Genomic DNA, 24,964 nt, shown 5'->3' with positions numbered 1-24,964 from the left:
TGGTATTTCTAGTTCTAGATTCCTGAGGAATCGCCACACTGACTTCCACAATGGTTGAACTAGTTTACAGTCCCACCAACAGTGTAAAAGTGTTCCTATTTCTCCACATCCTCTCCAGCACCTGTTGTTTCCTGACTTTTTAATGATGGCCATTCTAACTGGTGTGAGATGGTATCTCATTGTGGTTTTGATTTGCATTTCTCTGATGGCCAGTGATAATGAGCATTTTTTCATGTGCTTTTTGGCTGCATAAGGCATCGATTAAAGATGTCTCTGCCCATGACTCCACTCAGTTTATGGGCCTCAGCCCCTTCCCTCCCTAGCTCAGTTTCTCGTGTCCAGCTGCTCCTTCTCACCCCCACACTCTCTCTTATTTTGAGTCTCTGAGCGGACTATTCCCCTGTTTGGAGGGCCCTTCCCTCACCTCCCCACCCACACCTCTCTTCCTCGGCCCTGTTCCATATTCCAGTCCTCCAGGAGACTGTTGGAACCAAATGTCCCTTCCCCAGCACTGGCACCTGTCATAATTCCCACTGTTCCTGTTTTGGGGGGTCTGCCTGTGTCCTCAGGATAAGCCTTGCTTCCACTCTCAGGCTAGGAGGTCCTTAGAAGCACACTCAGATTTCTCTTCTCTCTGAATCTTCCCTCCCCCAGAATATGTCATTTAGTTGTGAGCAACTTAAGAGTCAGAAACATGTTCATTCAACATTGCATTCCCAGTGCCTAAGCCACTGCCTGCCACACAGTAGGAGCTTTGTAAGTGCTCATTGAACAAATGTATAATTGACTTTTGAATGATCAGCCACTTTAAGGATTAATAAGACTATGTCTGTAAGATTCTTCAAGACTGTGTATTACTTGTACAATAAAAAATAAGAAGAAATTTTAACTACCCAAATATAAATAATTTCAGAGGTCTGCAGAAATTTTAAAAGAAATGGCCCAGGTACCGTGGCTCACACCTGTAATCCCAGCACGGCGGGAGGCCAAGGTGGGAGGATCACCTGAGCCCAGGAGTTCAAGACCAGCCTTGGCAACATGGAGAGATCCCATCTTTATTTAGAAGAAAGAAGAAAAAGAGAAGATGAAGATAAAGATGAAGACGGAAGAATGAGAAGGAGAAGGAGAAGAAGAAGGAGGAGGAGGAGAGGAGGAGGAGGAAGAGGAGGAGGAGAAGGAGGAAAGAAGAAGAAGAAGACAAAGATGAAGAAGAAGAAGAGGAAGAAGGAGGAGGAGGGAGGAGGAGGAGGAAGAGGAGGAAGGAGAACAGGAGGAAGGAGAAGAGGAGGAAGGCAAAGGAGAAGAAGGAGAAGGAGAAGAAATAATGCATCGCCTGACCAAACAGCAGTTTGAGATCACAGAAAAATTTATTATAGAAATACCAGAAATGCTGCCCCTTGATGGTACAACTTTGAACCAGGAAATGATGAAGTCACAAGCACAGCCTAAGAGACCCACGCTGAGCCCATCCAATGCCCCAAGAGAATCATGAACTTGGAAGTTGTGTTAGGACTCAGCTAGCAAGTGAAGGTGACTCCAGATCTTAGACGCAAAGCTACATTCCCTCTCTCAAGGCCTGATACTTTCCTCTTCCTGCCCTCTCCAGCACATCTCAAGCCTCTTACATAAGATTCAAAATTAAGAGTCAAATTCTCACAAAGCGCTCACAGCCACAGAGAACAGAAGGCAGGAGGGACTAGAGAGGTCTGGGAAAGGGCATTAAAGTGCCTTGCAAAAAAAAAACGGGCAGCTTCCTGACTGACTTGGGGTTGGAACCCTTCCAAGACCCAAGTCAGATCCTCAGACTGCTCAGGCCCGAGGCACCTGGATGGAACAGAGCTGGGCTTCACATGCCCACCCAATGGGGCAATACTCAGAGTGGTGATGAAGCAGAGCTTAGGAAGGGTCAGGCTTCAAAAGAATGGAGCTGTCAGGAGGAAACAGGACAGAAGCAGAACTTGTTTGTCTGTTCATCAACTCCTGCATCCACTGCTAAAACAGGCTTCCCTTTGGGTAAGGATTCATGACCCCATGCCCCCTGAAATACTCCCACCTTGAGTTGTTTACACAAGGGAGAATGCTTCCTGAGACAGAGGTTCAGAATCAGGACAGTGATGCCTTACAGATATCCGATGTGGGCAGCAAATCTATACTCTCCATCAACATGAGTGTATGAGGCTATGGACCAAGAGGCAGGAATAGGCCACTGGTGCAGAGGTTTTCCTTACCAAGCTAGCTTGCCCTGCAATCAGCTACTTCCCCCAAAGGGATCATCCTGTGGCCCCCGGCAGGGCTGAGGGGCATGGATTCTTGTTCACAGAGCAGCCCAGGTGCAGCAAAGGGAGCCTGGGGCTGAGATACCAACTCATTATGCGTCTTGTCCATGCTCTACAGGCTGTTTCCCTCCATTACTAAACTAGATGCCTGGTATCTTTTAGCACTGGGGATCAGTGCTTAGCTGCAGCGGCTTGAGTTGGGGCATAAGGGCATTCTACTTGGAGGCAGAGGAATGATAGCAATGACTTCTCCCTATCTTGCCAACTCACACAGCCTCTGCCACTAACTGGAATGTTTCTGCTCACCCTGGGCTACCGATCTTCCAAAACGGTGGGAGCAGGAACAGCAGCAGGGCCAGCAGAGCGGGGTCTGAGTGAGAATGTGCCTAGCTGTGACTCTGACTGCAAGCCAGTGCCCTCCAAAGAAAGATCTGCTGTTTGGACTTATCCATCCTGCTTCCCCCATTAGAGTCGAATTTATTGGCAAAATTGCTGAGACCCATCAAGAAAAGTGAATGAGAGGGGGGTCAGGAAGGGCGTGGAGGGGAGGAGTTTGAGGAGAGGGCGGCGCGGATGCAGGCGTGAGGTGTGGCAGAAACGAGGCCTCTACTCCAGGATCCGCCTGTGGGAGGTGTTGGTGGAGGTCTGGATGATCTGCACGCGCGAGGATCCGCGGCCTCTTCTGCCGCTCCCTCCGTAGCTCTCTCCGCCGCCACCGCTGCTGCCATAACCGCCTCCACTTCCGCCTCGTGCGCCGCCTCCGCGGTAACTTCTTCCGCCGCCATAGCCCCCACCGCTGCCGCCGCCGTAGCCTCCTGAGCCATAGCTGCCGCCGCCTCCCGCGCCGCCGCTGATGCTCACCTGGCTGTTCTGCACAGCTGTGGGGAGGGGACAGTGCACACGGGGTCAGAGGGACCGTGCAAGGCCCCCACCTGCACCCGCCCCTGCACCTGCAGCCTCCTGCATCCTCGATCACCCGTGGCACCGACTTGCAAACCCCATAAATTGAAAATTGAAAGTGTTCCCACTTGAAAAGTATTCTTCATACTACAAAGGGATGCCAGGGTTCCTCTCAGCAACACACTTTCATTGTTTATTGAATATGTATCCTAAAGAGTTCTAGCCGCTGCTGATTCCTCCTAGGCATCATTTTAAAAAAGGCATCATAACAATTAAGCAGACCTGAAATCATAACCATTTATTTCAGATGAATTCTTCCAGGCTTTGCCATTACACTTGCTTACTTTGGTGTCTACTGTACGGGACTGGAAGCTAAAATGCCAGACTTTCCGTTCTCTGCTGGCCACCTCCCGGCCCTCCCTCCACCCAGCTCCGCCAGCCTCTCTCTGTCCTTGGGCTCTGCTACTTACAGATGCTCACATGGCTCTGCAGCTCTCCTGACATTCTGTAAAACCAAAGCACTCGGTCAGCCAGACCCACAGGGCCTGAGGAGAGAAGGCGGTGGCCCACAGACATCTGGATCAGAGGTGTCCCCAAGCCTTAGGGAAATGTGTGTGCATGAGCAGAGGTCAGAAAGCCAGTGGGGCGGAGAGAATTTTCAGCATTTTCATGAAGCCTTTTAGCATTGGGGGTGAATATCCGGCTTCAGTGGCTTGGGTTGGGGTATAAGGACATTCTACTTGGAGGAGAGGACTGATAACAATGACTTCTCCCTACCTTGCCCACTCACACAGCCTCTGCCTCTAATTGGAATGTTTCTGCTCACCCTGGGCTACCAATATTCCCAAAAAGGTGGGGCTTATCTTTTCTCCAAACAGCCAGTCCCACAGCTTCATGGGTGCATCTCGAGCGTTAGCCCCAGAAACACAGCTGCCGGACCCACCTGCTCTCCTCGCCCTCCAGCAGCTGGCGGTAGGTGGCGATCTCCACATCCAGGGACAGCTTGACCCCCAGCATGGCCTGGTAGTCACGCAGCAGCCGGGCCAGCTCCTCCTTGGACTGCTGCAGGGCCTCCTCCAGGTCCTGCAGCTTCTGCCGCGCATCCTGGAGGGCCTGCTCGCCTCTCTCCTCAGCATCCGAAATGAGTGACTGCATCTGTTCAATCTGCTCCAGAGACAGTTGGAGACCATTTAATGGTTGAGTTTCCAGAGCTTGATCTGGCAGGGCATTGTGGGAGGTGCAGGGCTTGGTCAGCCCTCCCTGAGCACCCATCCCACCTGCTTCTTCACGTTGCTGATCTCTGCCTGCAGCCTCTGGACGGTGCGGTTGAGCTCTGCAATCTCCATCTTGCTGTTCTTCAGGTCGTCTCCATGTCTCCCTGCCGTGATCTGGAGCTCCTGGTACTAGGGGCCAAAGGCAGCATCATGGTCAGCATGTGCTGCCCACCACAAGCCCCTCCAGGAGGGAGTAGGTCTGGGCTGCTCTCCCCTGGGAGATTCCCACCCAACTTGCACTGTGGTCACCCCTACATACACACTCACAGCTATACCAAACCCCCCTCACCCAGGCTGCAAACACATGTATACATGCACACGCTCACAGTATACCAAGCCTCCTGCATTCCCACCAGTCTCTGGGCAGACTCTCATCCCAGCCATACAAACCTGCTTTGTGATGCCCTTTCTACCACCTTTTCACACATCTAAGCCTTCACGTTGGTCCTTACCCACACTGAGACCCCCTCACTCTTTCCACTCACCATGTAGCTTCCCGCCCTTCTGCAGGATGATCTCCCTAGCAGTCAGGCAGGACCTCATGTCCTCAGAGGCCCTTCACCTGCTCCACGTTCAGTCTCATTTCCCCTCCATATCTGTTTCTGTCTCTGTATTGCCCCATCAGTCAGAACTCCACCCCCAGGACAGGGCTCTGAAGTGGGTAGGAGAAGCATCGACTCAAGGGAATCTGCACTCTGCTATTTTTCACTGTTGGCCATCTGCCTCCTAGTCTAATGTCGAAATCCATTCCACCCCCAGAACACTGTCTGCAGGACAGTGGGACAGAGGTCAGCCAGGATTGGAGTTGGCCACAGATCATCCTCAAAGCCAGTCATCAATGCTAGTTGTTCAGAATTTCGTGACTGGACTGTCAGCCACGCCCTTTCAACCAGAGGCTTCACTATCCAAAAAGATCCAGGTTAGTTTATGGAAAAGAAGTAACCAAAGATGTACCCAACAACTTAGCCACAAGGAGGTTGATCTAATAAGGGAGGGTGTAATCTTACAATATAATACCAGGCTGTTAAAAATGCGGCAGATTATTTAGTGTCACAGAAAAGTATCCATATGCAGTAAGTAAAAGAGAAAGTACAGCCTGGCCAACATGGCAAAACCCTGCCACTACTAAAAATACAAAAATTAGCTTGGTGTGGTGTCGTGCGCCTGTAATCACAGCTACTCAAGAGGCTGAGGCAGGAGAATCACTTGGACCCAGGAGGCGGAGTTTGTAGTGAACTGATATCAGGCCACTGCACTCCAGCCTGGGAGATAGAGTGAGTTTCCATCTCAAAAAAAAAAGTTAAAAAAGTATATTTTAATAGATACCATTATGAAAAAAAGAATAAAAATCATTCTAGTGGTGAGGGGAATGGGTTTGTAGACACAAACCCAAGTTTAATTAAGCTCTGGCTCTGCCATTTACTAGCAACAAGGCATTAGGGAAATTAAGTAATCTCACACACTACTATCTATTATAAAATGGTGATAATGAAATTCTTACCTCATTGGTTGTTGTAAGGACTGAACGAAATAATAATATATACGTAAAGCACTTTGTGCAGTGCCTAACACATATGAGTTCTCAATAAACATTATTGGGTTTGTGCAAAAGTAATTGCGGTTCTTGTCATTACTTTTGATGGCAAGAACCGCAATTCCTTTTGCACTAGCGTAATAGCGACAAAGAACTGGTAGAAGAGATATTAACATATTAATAGCAGTAGTGAGAGATGGGTAATCTTTACATGTAATTTCTAGAATTTGTATAACAAACACATTTTACTTCAGAAATAAGAGAAAGACAATGCAATAAGAGAAAGACAATTCTAGGAAGAATCTGTTTTTCTGGGCACCAGATCTGGGGGCCGCACCCACCTTGGTCTGGTACAGGGCTTCAGCCTCGTCCTTGCTCCTCTGTGCAATCAGGTCGTACTGGGTCCGCACTGCATCGATGATGCTGTCCAGGTCCAGGGAGCGGTTATTGTCCATGGACAGGATGACGTTGGTGTCACTGATGTGAGTCTGCATCTGAGACAGCTCCTGCGAGGCATGGCGCACAGGCTGACTCCTTCCATTCTCCTCTGGGGGCCTCAGTTTTCCTCTGCTGCTCCCTCAAGGCTCTCGGGGGAAGCCAGAAGCCTGGGCCAGGTAGTCTTGGGAAAAGCTCTTGGAATTGTTGTGTGCAATGAGAGATAATAGGGAGAGTCTTAACTGCCTCCAGGGAGAAGGAAGGAGCCCAAACCTGGAGCGTTCAGATACCATCTCCCCATCACACTTCTCCTGCAGCTGCCACTCTGCCTTGCTCTGACTTGGCCACCATAGTGAGCTGGGCTCCTTGGCAGGCATGCCTGTTCCTTGAAACCACATGAGTTCTCTGAGGCAGTAGAATGGACTCTAGTTAAGGAGCACTTGGACTCACTTTTGAGTCTTGGCTCTACCATTGAATAGCTAGGTAATGAAGCAAGTACTTTAACCCCTCAGTGCCTCAGTTTTCCCATCTGTAGAATGGAGATACTCATAACATAAACTTCTAACACAGCATCTGGCCCAGAGCACGTACCCCCAAGTTAGACACAGGCGAAAGAGGGCCGGGTGGCAGAGTGTTTGATCCCCCACCACTAAGGTCAGGTTCCACTCCCTTTGAGACTCACACTGTCACCTCCCACAGAGTTTCCTAACAGCTCCATCAACTCCCCAGAATTAATGAAGATTTCTGGTTGGTTTTGCCCCTTATATGTCTGGGTGATTTCCCAGACAGATTGGAAGCCATGAACCAAGGACATGTTCGCCTCCACCTAACTCAGGATTTTCCCAGCCTTCCATCTTCATTACCCTGACCTGGGGATTCTGAAGATTGGGGTGGAGAGGATGACTGACTCCAGGCCCACAGAGTTGGGGTACCTGGGGAGATGAGTCCCTAGTGGGTAGTGTTGGGTTTCAGGCCTCCCCTCTTACAGCCCATACTCCTTGTGAGATGTGAGAAAAGAAAGGGGGTTCTTATAAAGGCTTAACTCACCGTCAAAAATAAATATTTCAAGAAATTGACCTCCCCAGTCAGAGTGTCCACCCTGGACTCCAGGTCCACTTTGTTCACATAAGCAGCGTCCACATCCTGAATAGCAGGCAGAAACAGTTTGACTTTATTGCCCAGGCATTGCCTGCCACCAGCTCACTGGGTGGCTCAGGCAAGCGGCAGAGCCACTCTGGGTTTATTTCCTCACCTAAAAAAATTCATCACCTCACTCGAATAAGGGACCCACAAGTCCTGGCTTTCCTGGCCAGAAGGAGATGTGACACCAACCTCCACATCTCAGTCAGTCACACCCAACACCCCAGGACCTTCCCTGGGTCCCAAGGCTACACGTAACTGACACTCAAAAGCTGTCATTTCACTTCATTTCACTTTCAGGATCCCAGAGAGATACGAACTCAAGGCTTTCTAAAGAGTCATTATCAGTGTCGGTTCCAATGTAAGGGCCCCGCCTTCAGGCATCACACACAGCAAGCCGGCCATAGAGGCCACCCTGCCATTGTCACAGAGCATCCCATAGGGATTCCTCACTCCCCTCAGCCTCCTGGGTCCACAGCCACCCTCGGGACTCCCCTTTCCCTCACCTTCTTCAGGATGACAAAGTCATTCTCGCTGCCAGTCCTCTTGTTGATTTCGTCCTCATACCTGTCAGGCGAGGCAAGGAGCACAGAAAGGCTGCAGGCTGACCTTGGCTCCCTGAGGTCCCTCCTTACAGCAGAAAGCTTGGAATTCCCCAAACATTTGCTGTCCTGGGCTCAGAGGACCCTGCTCAAGGTGCTGGCTGTCCATTCCCAGAGGCTGGCGCTCTCATGGATGAGGGCAGAGCTAACTCCTGGGTCTGTGGGCCAACAGAGGGGACCCCAGGCCAACATGGAAAACCCAGAGCCACAGAGAAGGTCCCTGGAATGTCTATTTTTATGTTGATGTTTTACCTTTGTAAATGTGTCAAACTCATTCATTCCTTAAAATTGAGAACATGAAATAACAACCACTTTTACTAAATATTTTTGAAAAGAAAAAATTTAACCTACAATTCTGTACCCCACCCCCCACCAGCACCTCCAGCATGGATTTCATTTTTCCCTCGTTGATTCACACACACTTGGATCTCTACTGGCACGACACAGTAAGCATGCCAAGGCGATGGGAGAGAAGCACCCTGCACCCCACGTAGGGAAGAAGAGGGAGGGAGAGGCTCGGCTGCCTGCACAGCTCAGGAGCAGCTCATCTGGAATTCGACAACTCCTGTCACCCCTACTGTTTGTAGTCATAATAGCAAGGATTTATTGACTGCTAGGGGTGTACAGCCACAATACTAAGAACTTATTAAGCATCATTTCATTCAAACCAGCAGTTCTCAAAGTGTGGTCCCCAATCCACAAGCATCAGCATCACTTGGTAACATGTTAGAAGTACAAACACTCTCGCCACATCCCATATCTGCTGAATCAAAAACTCAGGGGGCAGAGCCCAGCAATCTGATTCTAGCAAACAGATGCATGCTAAAGTCTGAGAACCACACATCTACCCACAACAATCCAACAAGGGAGGTTCTTGCTATTCCCACATTACTAATGTGAACACTAGAGACTTAAAAAGATGAATTTGTAGGCAGCTAGTAAGTGGCAGAGCCCACACTGGAAATCAGGCTTACTTGGTTTCAACATCCGTGAAGCTATCCTGCCCCTCCCCACCCAATGCAATTGACAGCTGGCTGCCAATATCATTCTACCTGGGTTGCCACATACAAAACAACGCCTCCTGCAGTTGTGCAATGCAGAGGCTGCATGCCCCGCCCCCCACCCTTACACATAAACACTGAAGCAGAATGTCCTGCCCCTGTGACCAGTTTCCGGCCATGCTTCTCGCCTGTTTTGCCCTGCCTGGAGTCTCACTTGCTCTTGTAGTCCTCCACGACATCCTGCATGCTCCTGAGCTCCGTGTTCTGGCGCATCTGCTCCGCATTGAGCAAATCCACCTGCCTCCGCAGGTCACCGATGTAGTTCTCCAAGAGGGGCTCCAGGTTGTTGGTTCCAGTTGAGGTGTTCACCTGCTGCAGCAACTCCCATTTTGTTTGTAGCACCTGGTTCTGCTGCTCCAGGAATCGCACCTAAGAGCAAGAGACCCCAGTCCACCCCAGGCCATGGATCAGAGCAGCTCCCCCATGAGTAGCGGGATCCATACCCCCTCAACACATCCAGACCTCAGATAATCAGGGTGGCTCCTCTAAGGGTCAGAGAGCTTCCTTTTCTCTGGGATTGAGACACACAGAGGGCAATGCGGTTTCTGATGGCCAATGGCTGTAAGGTCAACTTGCCTAAAATTGACACTAAGCTCACTCTGGTTTTGAAGGTAAATCGCCTCTTTCATTTACATCATAGAGCACTCACCCTCCACACTCAATTTATCCATGCCAACGTAAGGCAATGGTGTCTCGGAGCATCTGAGACACTGATGACCCCAAGGCTCCTTTCTCTTTGTGGTCAAAATGCATTATGTGATAGAGGAGAGGAAGAAAGAAAAAGAGAGAAGGATCAATTTGGCTTAGAACATTAAACTAATTCCTGAGCAGACTTGCTTGGGCGCAGGGTGGGGCCCTGCAGCCACCACCACCTCTGCTGTCTGCCGGGATGTTTGTCAGGAAAGTAACTCATTTAAATGCTTTTATAATGCAGACAAAATTTATAGGGCAAATGTTCTCATTTTTTAAAAGTCTAATGCATTCAAGTGCCCCAAAGTGAGGACTTTGGGTTGTCAGGTGTTTGAGAACTACCCACTTGCTATTTCCCGGGAAATGGAGAGTGGACATCACCCAATATTTTCACCACCTCTTCTCCCAAAACTGTGGATATGGAGGTAAGCTACAGGGCCCAGTGAGGCAGCTGGCTGTGCAAAGTGTGTGGCTTGTCCTTGGCATGATAATGACCAGCCTCCACCTTTCCTCAGCCAGCTACACACTGTGGAGCCTCCGCTTCAGTGCCCCAATAGAAGCAGTGGTGCTGCCTCCAGACTTTGCTCGGCTGCATGCAGGCGCTCATGCACAAAAACACACACCCTCCAGAATCCGGCTTCCTCCTCCGGGCACCGTGTAAAGGGGCAAACCCACTGCTTTGTGTGGTCAGAATGGAACCCTGAAGACACTCCCCTACCATGTGACACTAGTGAGTATCCCCCAAATCCCCCAGCCCTTGAGACTTTGCCCGTCTGAGGGGCAACCCTGGTTAGCTCCCTTTGGATTCTGACTCTAGGCTGGAAAATGTTTGCAGACAGCACCACCTCCCATGGCTCATTTTTGCTCACCTTATCAAAGCAAGAGATTAGGCAAGCAGCTCTCCCAGGCTTGTCAGCACAGCTCACAACACCGTGAGAAATTCCTGCCAATCTCTATTTTTACTCTGTGGCGGCACTCCCAGAGAGTGAAGAAATCAATTCAGCACTCATTCACTGCACTCAGTGGCAGTGGCATTGTGGGGACCAAAAGAAAGAATCCTGTGGTCCCATGGAGAGTCTCCACATAAAACAATGAGGGAGCAGTGACACAACTCTGGGTGCTCTGGCTTTAGCCCAGGTACCCACCTGCAATATCCCAGGAGCTCATAGAAGACACTGTGGTTCTCATCAGGCCACCCAAACTGCAAAGGCAGAGTCTGGCTGCAGGGAGTGCCTTAACCACTAGAACAATCACTAAAAGCCACTGTGTTTTTCCCCAGGTTCCCCAAAACACTCCTGGTCTGTGCCCCACCAACAAAACTCAAGGGCAGCTCAGCTAGCACCGATGGAATGAGGCATACTGCTGAGCGACCTTCTCCCCACCCTCTACTTCAGGGCCCCTCCCCTGCACAGGGACCTCCCAGTGCCCTCAGCACCCCAGGTCTCCTCAACTCTTTGCCCAGCAAACTCCTACTCACCCTTTAGACCTCAGCTGAGGTGGCATCCTACCAGTGTGTCCCCTTTGCAGCCCCTTGTTCCTTGCCTTTCTAGATCTGTTGAGACTTGCAGTCCTTTGGCAGTGTGTGAGCATCTGTCTCCCGGGCTGCACTGGACCCCATGAGGGCAGGCCTATGTCTACTTTGTTCTCTAGGGGACACAGTGGACCCATGGACACACAACACCCAACACAGAGAAGACAAAAAGTGTCATGCACTCATGAAGTGCAAAAGGTTTTAGAATTGCATGCTGATGTGGGCTATCCAGGCCACTCACCACTCCTAGCATAGAGATCTAAGGGTCAGCTGAGCAAGGCCAGGCCAGTGTCCCAGGGGGAAGAGCTGAACCCCTCCTTCCCTTTCTGAGGCCCTGTCCCCTTGTCATTGGTTCTAGAAAGCCTTTGGCTCCATTTCCACTCTCTGAGCTTCCAGCACTGACCCCTGAGGGGCTGACCCAATTTGTCATACAGTTTCTATGTATTGAGCAATTCTCATGTGTCAGGCACTATTCTGGGTGCTAGGGATTTGGTAATAAACAAAGCAGGCAAAATCCCTGCTTTCTAGGAGTTTGCATTCTATTTAGAGAGATTACTATAAAGAAATAATCATGTAAAAAATACAGTGCCTCAGAAGGCCGCAGGGACTATGGAGTCACACAGGGCAGGGGCATAGGAACGCTGAAGTGGTGGTCAGGGAAGGCCCCACTGAAACTGTGACATCTGAGCAAAGACCCACAGAAGGTGAAGGAGGAAGGTGGGCCTCTCTTTGGGGGGAAGACTTCCAAGCAGAGGGAATGGCAGGCGCAAAGACCTTGAGACAGAACTGAGCCTTGGTTGCTGGTGAGCAAGAGAAGAGCAGGAGAGGAGGCAGAGGGGCACAGGATGCTGCAGACAACAATGAGTTGGAAGCTTGGGGGCTATTTTCGAGGCCTCACTCTGCTTACTAGCCATTGTATCCTGAAAGCTGTTCCACCCAGTGAGGGCAATGTGGCCTGATTCCACAAATGCAAGTGTGGGCTTAGCAGCAGCTGCGGGTTGAAGGGCAGATAATATAGGGCCTTGTAGGACTTGGGCTTTTCTTTCATTTGAGACAATAAGCCACTGCAGGATTCAAATGGAGGAGTGGCGTGACATGCTTTTAAAGGATGGCTCTGCTGTGGTGTCAAGAATAGGCTATACAGGGTCAAGGGTGAAAGCAGGAAGACCAGTTTGGAAAGCAGAGTCAGAAGTCACCTGTCATAGAAGCCTTCTCCCTTCCAGCCAGGCCACAGCCCACCTGGCTGAGGAACCTCTCCTCATAGTCATCATAGGCCATGACCCTCGAAGGACAGGAGGCCCAGGTCTCTTGCACCCTAGCCTCTGCCCACTGCCCTATGCCATGCAACTGGACAGACCCTGTTCATGGCAGGGGCCATAATCGGATGAGCCTCAGGAGGTCAGTTGCCAGCGGCCTGTGGTCATTTCCCAGCCCTCTCTCCTCCCTGCTCCTCTCTTGGCCCAGCCATGACCTCCGAGTAGTGACTGCTTGCTCCAGTGAAACCCTCTAACCCCTGCCTGTGCCTGAAGCATGGTGATACTCAGCCAAATTTTCCATGCAGCGTGATCAGAAGCCACAGGAGCATGCTGCTGTGTTGCGCTCCTCTTCGGCAGCCTCTGGGCCTCAGCACTCTCACCCTCCTCTACCCGTTCACACACTGTCCCATCCCCAGCATCTGCTCAGATATCAGAGGCCTGCCCTGCCACCCAGCATGGCCTCTGGCCACAGCTACCCTGCAGTCAGGCCACAGGTCAAGCTCTGGCCTCAGCACTGGACTCCTGTGGGGACTGAGGGAAAGTCACTGAGTGTGCAAGTGGCCTTGGTGCTCTGTGGGGCTTCCCACTGCATCCCTGAAGGCAAAGTTCCTCCTGGGGAGGTGCTAGTGGCCACTGTGCCTCGACCTCCAGACAAAAGGAGATGCTGGAGGGAGGTCTTCACCATGGTGAGTTCTCCAGCCTCTGCTATTGCTTTGGACCTAATCTGAAGTTTCAACAGGGAGCTAGGAACAGGGCCTTCTGTGTTTCCCTCTGACCCATCCTTGGCCCTTGATGAGTCAAAAGGGGGAGCTCAGACAGAACCCTACATTGCATGCTAATTGACTTTAGCCCCAAGAGATACCCACCACCAGGGCATTCACCATGCCCTGCCTGCTTCTCCTGCCCTGGCTCTGTGGCTTCATCTCCACTTCTCTCCTCCACCCCCTGGATCCCATTTTCTCCAGGAATTGTAACCATTTGAAATTCCCTAAAGGCGTCACACTTTCATGCCTCCTGGTCCTTCTGCCTGAAAATCCCCTCTGCCCTAAAAACCCATTTAACTCGTGCTCACTTCGGCAGCACATATACTAAAATTAGAACCCATTTAACTTTTCCTCCACCTTCCAGACTCAGCAAGCAGAGCTCATGACACCCTCCTTTGAGCTACCATGGCCCAGAGAGTACTACCCCTACTGACACACTTCACATGCACTGTCGTAATTCTCTCCCCTTTAGACGTGGGCTCCTTGATGGCAGGACCTGTGTCCTAGTCACCTGTAGCACCTGGCACAATGTCTGGCCTATCATAGATTCTTAGAAAATATTTGTGGGCTAGATGGGTGGATGGATGCATGGGTGGGTAGTTGAATGGATTGATGGATGAGTGAATGAACGAATGAACACGTGTGTGTGTGTGTGTGTGTGTGTGTGTGTGTGTGTGTATAAATGGATTGTGTGGATGGGTGGATGGATGAATGGATGGATGGGTGGATAGTTGGGTGGACTGATGAATGAGTGAATGGATGGATGTGTGTGTGTGTGTGTGTGTGTGTGTGCATAAATGGATTGTGTGGATGGGGATGGATGGATGGATGGATGGATGGGTGCATGGGTGGATGGGTGTATGAAAAGTGAATAATTGTGAATGAGAATGAGGATACTACACCATGTATCTGTTGAGTATTTTCACACTGCTTATCTCCTTTCCTGCCAAAAGGAAAAGATAGAATTAAATCCCCGCAAGAAGACAAATTGAAGCCCAAATGGGGTAAATGATTTCCTAAGGTCCCAGGCCAAGCTGAAACAGCACGATGTGGTGAGAGGTGGCAGGGTGTAATCTCTCTCAGTGATTTGATCAGTGACCAATGACCCTCCCTGCCCCTGAGGTGCTCACCTTGTCAATGAAGGAGGCAAACTTGTTGTTGAGAACCATAATCTGCTCCCGCTCCTGGGTCTTGATCCTCTGAATTTCAGGGTCCACCTCCAGGTGAAGTGGCTCTAGGAGGCTCTGGTTAATGGTCACCTCTTGGATGCCCCCAGGAGGACAAGAAGGACCAAAGCCCCCAAGCCCAAAATTGCTAGCCCCAAATCCAGCACCCCCAAAACCACCTCCTCCAAAGCCACCACCTCCAAAGCCACCAGCCCCAATGCTGCCAACCCCAAAGCCTCTGCCCCCTCCAAATCCCCCTACTCCCCCACCCTGGCAGAAACCACTGGTGCTCCTCCCCATTAGACTAATGGAGAGGCTTCTACCGCCACCCAGATTGTAGAGGCTCCTAGAGCCAAACCCCCTTCCATGGATCCCATATCCACCACCACCACACCTCCCTCGAGCATAACACACAGAACCCACAGCCCGACTCCCACCACCAGAGCCTGCAGAAGAGCTGGTACTGTAGACCCGCCTGCTCCTTGAACTAAATGCGGACTGAGAACTAAATTGGCGGCTCATGGTTGCTGGAGCATCCAGAGAAGCAGGCAAGAGAAAGAGGCTGGCAGGAAGGAGGCAGAGACCAGAGAAGAAAGGAGCTCTGACTCCTTTGGAAAGGATCTGGCTCCGTCGCTATATATACACACACACACATTGCTGGGCTGGGCACCTTTACAATCCTGAAAGGGGAGTATTAATGTTTAGTTTGCCTGCCAGCAACATCTGTTTAAAGCCTCACACCTATGAGTTGCAGAAATCAGATTGCAGACAAACTTCCACAACTCGATCATTTATCATTCATCTCTTGCCATTTAGAGATCAGAGTGCAAGAATCTCTCAGGATCTCATTGCTGGAAACTTCTATACAGATTCCCCCCAAATCATCAGTTCATCTCTTCCTAAGAAACTCCACCATTGAATTGTTTGTTTCTGGGATGTGCCTGGGAGATCTGGGGCAAAGTTAGATAGTGTCTAGAGACCTCAGGACCATAGCTGGGACAGAGGTGGAAACACTTTCTGTCATAGCATTGTGCTGGTGGGGCAAAAGTTTTGTTCCAATATCCCCACACACTGCTTCTGGTCCCTGCAGTTATCATTACCATGAGCACCCAAAATTCTATCACATGGAAGTGCAGTATTGTGGTCACTGAGTACAAGTGGAGGCCCACAGATTCTGCCCAAGGTCATTCACGTTGTGTGTTGCTTGATAAGCCTCAGACTTCTCAAACACAAAACCACACAAGTTACTTCAGCACCAAAAGTCTGTGGTTATAGATTTGTTGAGCATCTACCAGTACCTAATATTGTCTTCTAGACCAGAAGACAAACCATCCCTAACTATCTCTCCTTCTGTTTTATTATTTCCAGTTCTTTATAGACAATACTTTTGTAAAATAGAATTAAAGGAATTACCTCTTAAAGATAATTTTTTAAAAAGATACACAAAATGCAAGCCCCAATTGTTTTGATTTTTAGATTCAGCAAACAAAACATTGTTTAACTGCTAAAAATAGCAACAATAATAATAATTTTCTAAATGGTTACTCTCAAATTCTGTGCTTACCACAAGGCAATAACAAAGCACCATAGACCAGCACTGATCTGTGCTCACCCTCTGAGAAGCACGTCCCAGACAGCATCCTGAGGAGAAGCTAATTCAGTGAGCATTAGTGTCCGCCAACAAAAACAAAATGTGTGTTTTCCCTCTGGACTCAAATAGCTGTGGCTTTCATCCAAAATGTAATAATAATTTTTTTAACTTGGGGAAAAAAATCTCCAGCCTTAGAAAAATGGCTAAGTGATGGCTTGCCCAATTGGATACAATTATTTTAAATCATCTTGTTGGAGACTCTGCAGCAGAACTGGAAACCACTTGTGATACTATGTACCATATTAAAGGGAAAGGGCAGACTACATGATGGAGTCTGTGCTGTGAACTCATAAGAACTAAGAATGCAGAAGGCCAGGCACGATAGCTCACTCCTGTAATCCCAGCACTGTGGGAGGCAAAGGCAAGCAGATCACTTGAGCCCAGGAGTTCAAAACCAGCCTGGCCAATATGGCGAAACCCCATCTCTACTAAAAATACAAAAAATTAACCAGGTGTGGTGGCACACTCCTGTAGTCCCAGCTCCCAGGGGTCAGGGGGGCTAAGGTAGGAGGATCTCTTGAGCCTGGGAGGTCAAGGCTGCAGTGAGCCCTTATCGTGCCACTGCACTCCAGCCTGGGCAAGAGAATAAGACCCTCTCTCAAAAAAAAAAAAAAAAAAATGCAGATGAGACAGACTTTGTAAGTAACTAGAAAGTGAGTTGATTTATTTACAGACTGTGGGAGGAGTTTTCCTAGGTGTTTTTGTTTGTTTGTTTATTTGTTTTTTGAGACAGAGTCTTGCACTGTTACCCAGGCTGGAGTGCAGTGGCACAATCTTGGCTCCCTGCAACCTCTGCCTCCTGGGTTCAAGCGATTCTCCTGTCTCAGCCTCCTGAGTAACTGGGATTACAGGTGCCTACCACCATGCCTGGCTAATTTTTTGTATTTTTAATAAAGACAGGGTTTCACCATATTGGCCAGGCTGGTCTAGAACTCCTGACCTCAGGTGATGCACCCACCTCAGCCTCCCAAAGTGCTGGGATTACAGGCATGAGCTACTGTGCCTGGCTGAATTTTCCTGGTATTTTAAATATCCTTTTTCTTTATGTTCATTGCAATAAATATTTTTGGCTCACGCCTTTAATCCCAGCACTTTGGGAGGCCAAGACAGGCGGATCACCTAAGGTTAGGAGTTCAAGACCAGCCTGACCAACATGGAGAATGCCGTCTCTACTAAAAATACAAAAAATTAGCCGGGCGTTGTGGCACATTCCTGTAATCCCAGCTACTCGGGAGGCTGAGGCAGGAGAATCACTTGAACCCAGGAGGCAGAGGTTGCGGTGAGCCAAGATCGCACCATTGCACTCTAGCCTGGGCAACAAGAGTGCAACTCCACCTCGAAAAAAAAAAAAAAAAGAAAGTTGTGGCAGAAATCCCAGTAGAGGTGGGGAAGAACAGGTGGTAGAAACAAGAGCAGTGTGGGGGCGCCGCAGTGAAAAGTCATCCTGGGCAGGGAAAGGCTCCAAGGGCAATTCCAAGCTTCCGCGCCCTCTTCTCATGAACCTCTGCATTCCGTGCATAGTATCTGTTCAGTGGGTCATCCAGGAGACACCGTGGGATAGAGGAGACAATGAGCCTGAAATTTATAGGCAGAAGCCCTGCTGCTTGCTGGCTGTGTCATCTTAGGCAAGCTGCCTACTCTAGAGTCAGACACTTAGGGAACCAAAGTGTCTATTTCTCAAGGATTCAAAGCTATAAGTCATGTGGGGAGAAAAAAGCACAGAGCACTGGAATCACTAAACAAGCAGAAATAGCTGCTCACAGATCCTGGTGGGATGACAGCTGTCCTACTTTGCCTGGGACTTTCAGTACTTAAACCAGGATATGCCTGGGCAAATCAGAACAGTTGGTCACTCTAGCCCTAGGCACCTATGGTCCACACAGCTGTACTCCTAACCCTAGGGTAGGAGAGGGAAGCCAGGGCCTAGCCTCCAGCACAGAGTGACAAGGAAAGAACCAGTAGAAGCAGAGGAAGGAAAAAGAGGTGAAGCTAGGGAATGGGGTGGGTTCGTGTGAGAAAGCTGCCTGAAGACCAGGATTGTGAGTCAGGTATCAGAGGAGAGGCAGAGAGAACAGAGCAGGGGGAAGAAGCAGGGGTCTGGCAGAGAAAATGGGGGCTGATAGGAGAAGGGACAGTAAGTCCCAGACAGGAAACAGCAGTGTTGTAGCGAACAGATCCTTGAGTTGGGCATCTTGAAACCCAGCTCTGACTCCTGGCTCCCCCGACTCCTAGCCCCATGGCTGGGACATTTGACTCCTTGAACCTCAGTTTCCTAACCTCTAAAATAAAGAAAATAGTAGCCAGGCAGGCACAGTGGCTCACACCTGTAATCCCAGCACTTTTGGAGGCAGAGGTGGGTGGCTCACCTGAGGTCAGGAGTTTTGAGACGAGCCTGGCCAACATAGTGAAACCTTGTCTCTACTAAAAACACAAAAATATATAATCCCAGCTACTTGGGAGGCTGAGGCAGGAGAATCGCTTGAATCTGGGAGGTAGACGTTGCAGTGAGCCGAGACGACGCCACTGCACTCCAGCCTGGGCAACAGAGGAAGATCTGTCTCAAAATATATATATATATAAAATAACAGCTTTGTAGAGTGATAGTAATGAATGGCTACTATCAAACATGGAAGAGCACTTTGTTAGCCCCAAGGAGTCACACAAGTGGGGTTCCTTTCCCCAGCCCCTCCCTGTGAACCCACCTCTGTCTCTGGCTGCACCACTCACTTTCAACCCCACCTCCTCCTCATGAAGAATGCACATAATTAACCCCTTTGCATCTGTCTCTACTGCCACCTAAACAGACAGGAAGCTCCTTGCTGTTGGGACAAAACTTCATGGACCAGGAGCCCCTTTCCTCCCGCAACTGCTGGGCAGTGTGGGCCAATAACAAAGGCCTTCATGACTGAGCTAAACTAAAGACACGTGGACAGCTTGGAGAACCAAGAGCTTGGGCCCCACAATTAAGTGCCCCTGGAGTTAAAGCCCAGCTCCCCCCATGTACCAGTTTTATGATTGAACTAATCACTGAGTTCCCTGAACCCTATTCATCTGACCCTTAAATAGAGCACTTGAAGACAACAAATATTTTAAAAGGCTCGCTCTTACGAGTGGTGTTATTGTGTGGCTATGGCTACAGCATTGAGACCTATGAATGCGATGAGTTTTTAGAAAGAGAAGCAGCTGGAAAAGGCTTCACAGAAGCAAAGGCAAGCTCAAGCTAATGTTGAAGGATGTGCTGTAGGCCAGTGGGAGTGTGCTCTGTGGTAGGGACGGGGACTGGGAAGGACCAGAGAAACTGCTCGTGCCAAGGCCTAGAGAAAGAAATGGGCACGTGAGGGGGTGGGATGGCGGAGCCATGAAGAGGCCCCCTTGCCTCGAGGGAGCAACTGGGAAACCCTGAGGCCTGAGTTTGGCTTGGATCGCAGAGGGCTCCAGCAATGTCTTTGAGTGCAATTTGTTCAGCACTCACCCAGGTTTCTATATACTCTCATGCTGAATGTGAAAATATTCCATTGTGATAACATAAAAAAGGAAGTCCCAGACAGCAGAGTTTAGGAAGCTTCTTTGATCTGTCTATGATCAAATTTCAGCATCCAATGCCAACATCGTCGTCTACCTCCTGTCAGCTGATGGCCCCTGCTGGGCTGCTGTCATCCCTTGAAGGGCTTGGGAGGGGAGGAGGGATACACCCACTAACTGAGCTTTTGGTGGAAGGTGATAGCTATTCTCTACTTCCTCAGAAGAAAAAAAATGACTTAAAGTGAAGCATGAGAGATTTTGCTTGTCTTAAAGGAAGTGTTTCAGCTCAGATCAGTATTAGTGGGTAAATAATGTTCCTAGGACGAATCACTACCCCTAAAAGAAAGTCCTCAGCTGGTTAGACTGCAGAGAGCAGCGGTTTCTAAACTGGCTCACACTGGAATCACCTAGAAAGCTTCAAAATCGCTGGTGCCGGGGCCCACACCTAAGGAGTAGAGTTTAATTGGTCTGGGGCTATGGTCTGGACTTTAGAATTTTTAAAAGGTGGTTTTAATGTGCAGCAAGTTTGGAGACCACTGGCCTGGAGGAAACAGAAGGACAAATGAAACAGCCTTTTGAGATTCCATTCAGTCTAAGGACACAGATAGCAGTAACGATCATTATCATAATAGTGAACTTCACCAGGTGATTTCCATGGACCAGGCACTGTGCTGTCTATAATATGGAAGGTCTCGTGAAATCTAAATACCAACAGCATAAGGAAGATATTCTTACTATGTTCATTTTGCAAATGGAGAAAGTGAGACTTGGAAAGAGAATCTTGTCCAAGAATACATTAATGAAAATAGTGGAATGGAGATTTGAACCCAGGCATTCCCATTTCAGAACTTACATGTATTGCAGAAGAGATGGGGTCCTTGGAGAGAGATGTGCCCGATTCCTCCTCTCCCCACCTGCCACCTTAAAAGGAAAGTGGGAAGTTAGTTGAAGGCTCCAGCTCATCCAGCCCATCTCACAGTTACTGAAACCCAGGGCTGCCAAGAAGGTGAGGCCCAGAGCAACTATCAGCCACCTGGATCACAGTTCAGACAGCAGCGGGAAGCAGGGTTCAGAAGAGCTGCTGGTACGTTCAGACAGCAGCGGGAAGCAGGGTTCAAAAGAGCTGCTGGTATGTTCAGACAGCAGCGGGAAGCAGGGTTCAGAAGAGCTGCTGGTGTGACCAGCAGGAGCAGCTCCCAAAGCTCTATCCCCCACCTCACCCTACATTTCCCAGGGTCTGGAGGTGGTGTGTCAGGGGCGTGGGGCTGGAAAAAGGAAGGGAGGGAGACTCTCACTCACCAGTCCCCACCAAGGAGAGAGTGGAGAGCTGCAGCCCTGGTCTAGGAACGGAGGCCTTTAACCTCCTTGAAATGAGAGCCTTTTGACCTGTCGTCAGCACAGGAGAGGCAGTGATGTGACACACATCAGGAAGAGAAACCTCTTGGGACTGAATAGAAGCTGCTAGCCTTGGCTTCCCCACCCTTGGCCCACTCTTCTTCCTGCATAAGAGCATCACAGCCAAACATATGATGGACGGTATCAGCCCAGTCCTTCATTTTACAAGGAAGAAATGGGTATAAAGACAGGGACTTGGCCAAAGTTACCCAAAAATGTTGGTGGTGCAGCTAGAACAAGAACTTGGCTACCCTCCCCTCCAATTCAGAAAGAATAAGGAGGCCTATGTGAAATTCCCAGGTGCCTCTGTGCTCCTGCAGTCTGGGAGAGATGACTATATGGGGCGTCCCACCTTCAATCTCTAACAAGCCTGCATGCAGGGGCGGGAAGGTGGTGCCAGGCACACAGGAACATCCCTGGTGAATCCTCTGATTTCTGGGTTGGAGTGTGTGTTTGGGGCAACAACTAGGGCCTTAAGCTCCTCCTGAGGCCCGAAACTAGCCTGGACGCCACATTGACATCTCTTTAACTAGAATCTCAGTGTCTGCCTAGAGCATAAGAATCGGGCAGTCTCCTTCCTTCTTGGCAAACACAATAGGTGCTTTTGGGCCTGGATATTGTCTAGAGGCCTCACTAAGGGCAGCTTGCAAATTCCCACGGCAAAGGTCCAGAGACAATATCATGCCAGGCGTGTCAAAGCTCTTCCATCCAACATGCTGGAAGTCATGACTATTTTTACAATCATTTATTTATTTATTTATACAACCATTTATTTGTTTATAATTTGCCCAGGCTGAAATGCTCACTGCAACCTCCACCTCCTGGGTTCAAGCGATTCTTGTGCCTCAGCCTGGCAACTCTCTTGTCTCTGAAGCAAAGGGAGCAGCTAGGCAGGTGTGGCCCCAAAGGAAAATAAGGCTACAGGTTAGACTTGGATTGAATTCCAAAAGAAACAGTGAGGTCCCGGCAAAGGAATGGCGCTGTCTGGGCAGAGAATGCTTCTATATGTTGGATCAAAGAGGATGGGCCAGTCTCAAGGTTACAGGGGTAGCTAGTGGTGGGGTGGGACCAGCATTCCAAGTCCCTGAGGGTAATATGAGACCTGCCATCAATTCCAGGTTCATGTCTCACTTGACCATGATGGGAGAGATTACAGTGCTTTATAACCATAAGGAATTTGCAGTGTATTATTCTCTTCATTTAAAGAATAGACAGGTACCTGAAACGTTGGCCATAATTAGTAATGATCCTTTATTGAGCTCTTACAATGTGCCAAGAATTAAACAGATGACATGATTCCATCCACACAACTGCATTTTACTGATGACTTTTGGGTGAGGGGTCGGGAGGGTGGCCAAGCAGCCTGCTCAAGGTCACACACTCCTGGTAAGGAGTGGGCCCAGATTACACCTGGCAGCTGGGTTCCAAAGCCTAAGAGTTTCTTGCTGTACTATCTTATCTTCTGCTTTATGGGGCAATTTAGGAGGTTAGGCCTGCTGGAGTTTGAATCCTGGTGCCATCCCTTCTAGTTATGTGACCCTGGAAGAGTTCATTCATCTCTCTGTGCTTTCATTTCCTCTTTTGTGAAGCAGAGGCCATAACACTGCCTACCTCACAGGGCTGTGAAGATTAGATGGGTTAATTCAGAAAAAGCTCAGCACATGTCAGGCAAATAACAAGACATCATCAACTTTAGCAATTATTATATTATTACAAAAGCAAATTTCTATTAACCAAACTGCATGTTCCATCCAGCTTCCCTTAAATTAGAAAGTCACCATAAGAGGAAACCGTGGCCCTGTAATATATTGTAAATCATATAAAAGATGCAGACAAGCTTGTCTTTAATCGTCTATTTAAAGAAAGATGGCAATTTATTGATGAGTTTGAAACAAGCCAAAAGTATCTCTTCTGTCGTTAAGCTAAAGGGCAATCTCTCCGAGCTGCATTCACTGCTTAGGAGGCACATGTGGGCTCGCTTTATCTTGTTCATTTAGATAACTTGTTCACCATAGAGAAAATTTCATTATAACCGAAATTTTGTACCCTTTAACCAAGATCTCCCCATTTCTCCCACCCCTACCTCCAACCCCTGGCAACCACCCTTCAACTCCATTTCTATGAGTTTGACTGTCTTAGATTACACATACATGAGAGTCTAAGGTATTTGTCTTCTTTTTTTTTTTTTTTTTCTGAGACAGGGCAGGGTTTTGCCCTGTCGCCCAGGCTGAAATATTCACTGCAACCTCCACCTCCCGGGTTCAAGCGATTCTCATGCCTCAGCCTCCCAAGTAGCTGGGATCACAGGCATGTGCCACCACGCTCGGCTAAAATATTTGTCTTTCAATGTCTGGCTTATTTCACTTAGCATCACGTCCTCCATTTGTCTGTTGTTGCAAATGACAAGATTTCCTTCTTTGTAAGGCTAAATAATATCCCATTGTGTATATATTCTACGTTGTCTTTGTCCATTTATCCATCAACGGACACTTAGGTTGATTTCATATCTTGGCTATTGTGGATAAAGCCGCAGTGAACATGGAGATGCAGCTATCTCTTCAAGATAGTGATTTAATTTCCCTTGGATATATACTCAGACGTGGAGTTGCTGGGTCATATGGTAGTTCCATTTTTAATGTTTTGAGGAACCTCCATACTGTTTTCCATCATGGCCATACTGTACCAACTTACCTTCCCACCCACAGTGTACAAGTGTTCAACATCACTAACCATCAGAGAAATGCAAGTCAAAACCACGATGAGACATTACTTTACACATGTTAGGATGGCTATATCAAAAAGATAAAGGATAAGAGTGAGGGCGTGGAGACAATAGCAAAAACTTGGAACCAACCCAAATGTCCATCAACGACAGACTGGATTAAGAAAATGTAGCACATATACACCATGGAATACTATGCAGCCATAAAAAAGGATGAGTTCATGTCCTTTGTAGGGACATGGATGAAGCTAGAAACCATCATTCTGAGCAAACTATCGAAAGGACAGAAAACCAAACATGGCATGTTCTCACTCATAGGTGGGAATTGAACAATGAGAACACTTGAACACAGGGTGGGGAATGTCACACACCAGGGCCTGTCATGTGGTAGGGGTGGGAGGAGGGATAGCATTAGGAGATATACCTAATGTAAATGACGAGTTAACGGGTGCAGCACACCAACATGGCACATGTATACATATGTAACAAACCTGCACATTGTGCACATGTACCCTAGAACTTAAAGTATAATAATAATAAAAAAAAAAAAGAATGAGGGCGTGGAGAAAAGAGAATCCTTGGACAGTGGGCTTGTTTTTGAGAGGTGAAGCTGTAGTCCCTCCCAGTGTAAGCTGCAGTGGACAGTCCCCAGGCTTCCTGCTCTCTGATTTAGACTATCCCAGATAAGTGCTTCACCCTAGAGCTGGAACATTCTCTGTTGAAGCTGTAGTTACGTGTTGTTTTTCTAGTGTGGTGAGCCTTTGGCTATCCCTCTTGGCTTTTTGTGTACTTAGCTAAGAGTTTCTGTGATCTGTTATCAAGGAGTATTGTCTCTTTCTTGCTTTCTCTGACAACCTTTCTCAGTCCCCCACACTAGTGAGCATTTTACGAGGAAGGCTGTCATGCATGTATGCCCTTGCATGTTTGCTCATCTTTTACTTCTCCCACTCACATGCCCTAATTTGCAAGGGGCTGCCACACCCGGCACCAAACCTCTGTTCTATCCAAGTATTCCTGGATCTGCCTGTACTCTGTGCTCCCATCT

At 48.8% G+C, this 24,964-nt stretch overlaps 1 protein-coding gene across 1 annotated transcript; it reads right to left on the bottom strand.

Moving 5' to 3' along the window:
* Positions 1-1,348: 1,348 nt before the first annotated feature.
* Positions 1,349-15,241, bottom strand: KRT77 (keratin 77). The gene is made up of 9 exons (XM_032173661.2): positions 14,594-15,241; positions 9,377-9,591; positions 8,066-8,126; positions 7,467-7,562; positions 6,326-6,490; positions 4,454-4,579; positions 4,120-4,340; positions 3,647-3,681; positions 1,349-3,154 (listed from the first exon to the last, which is right to left on the bottom strand). Exons 1-9 carry the CDS (start codon positions 15,149-15,151, stop codon positions 2,883-2,885), a joined length of 1,749 nt encoding a protein of 582 aa, XP_032029552.1. The 5' UTR covers positions 15,152-15,241; the 3' UTR covers positions 1,349-2,882.
* Between the last annotated feature and the right edge of the window lie 9,723 nt (positions 15,242-24,964).

The sequence above is a fragment of the Hylobates moloch genome, unplaced genomic scaffold (genome assembly GCF_009828535.3).
Source record: "Hylobates moloch isolate HMO894 unplaced genomic scaffold, HMol_V3 SCAFFOLD_13, whole genome shotgun sequence".
In the NCBI taxonomy this organism is placed as follows: Eukaryota; Metazoa; Chordata; class Mammalia; order Primates; family Hylobatidae; genus Hylobates; species Hylobates moloch.
Note: the sequence above shows the minus strand (reverse complement) of the source record. Positions and strands in the feature narration are given on the sequence as shown.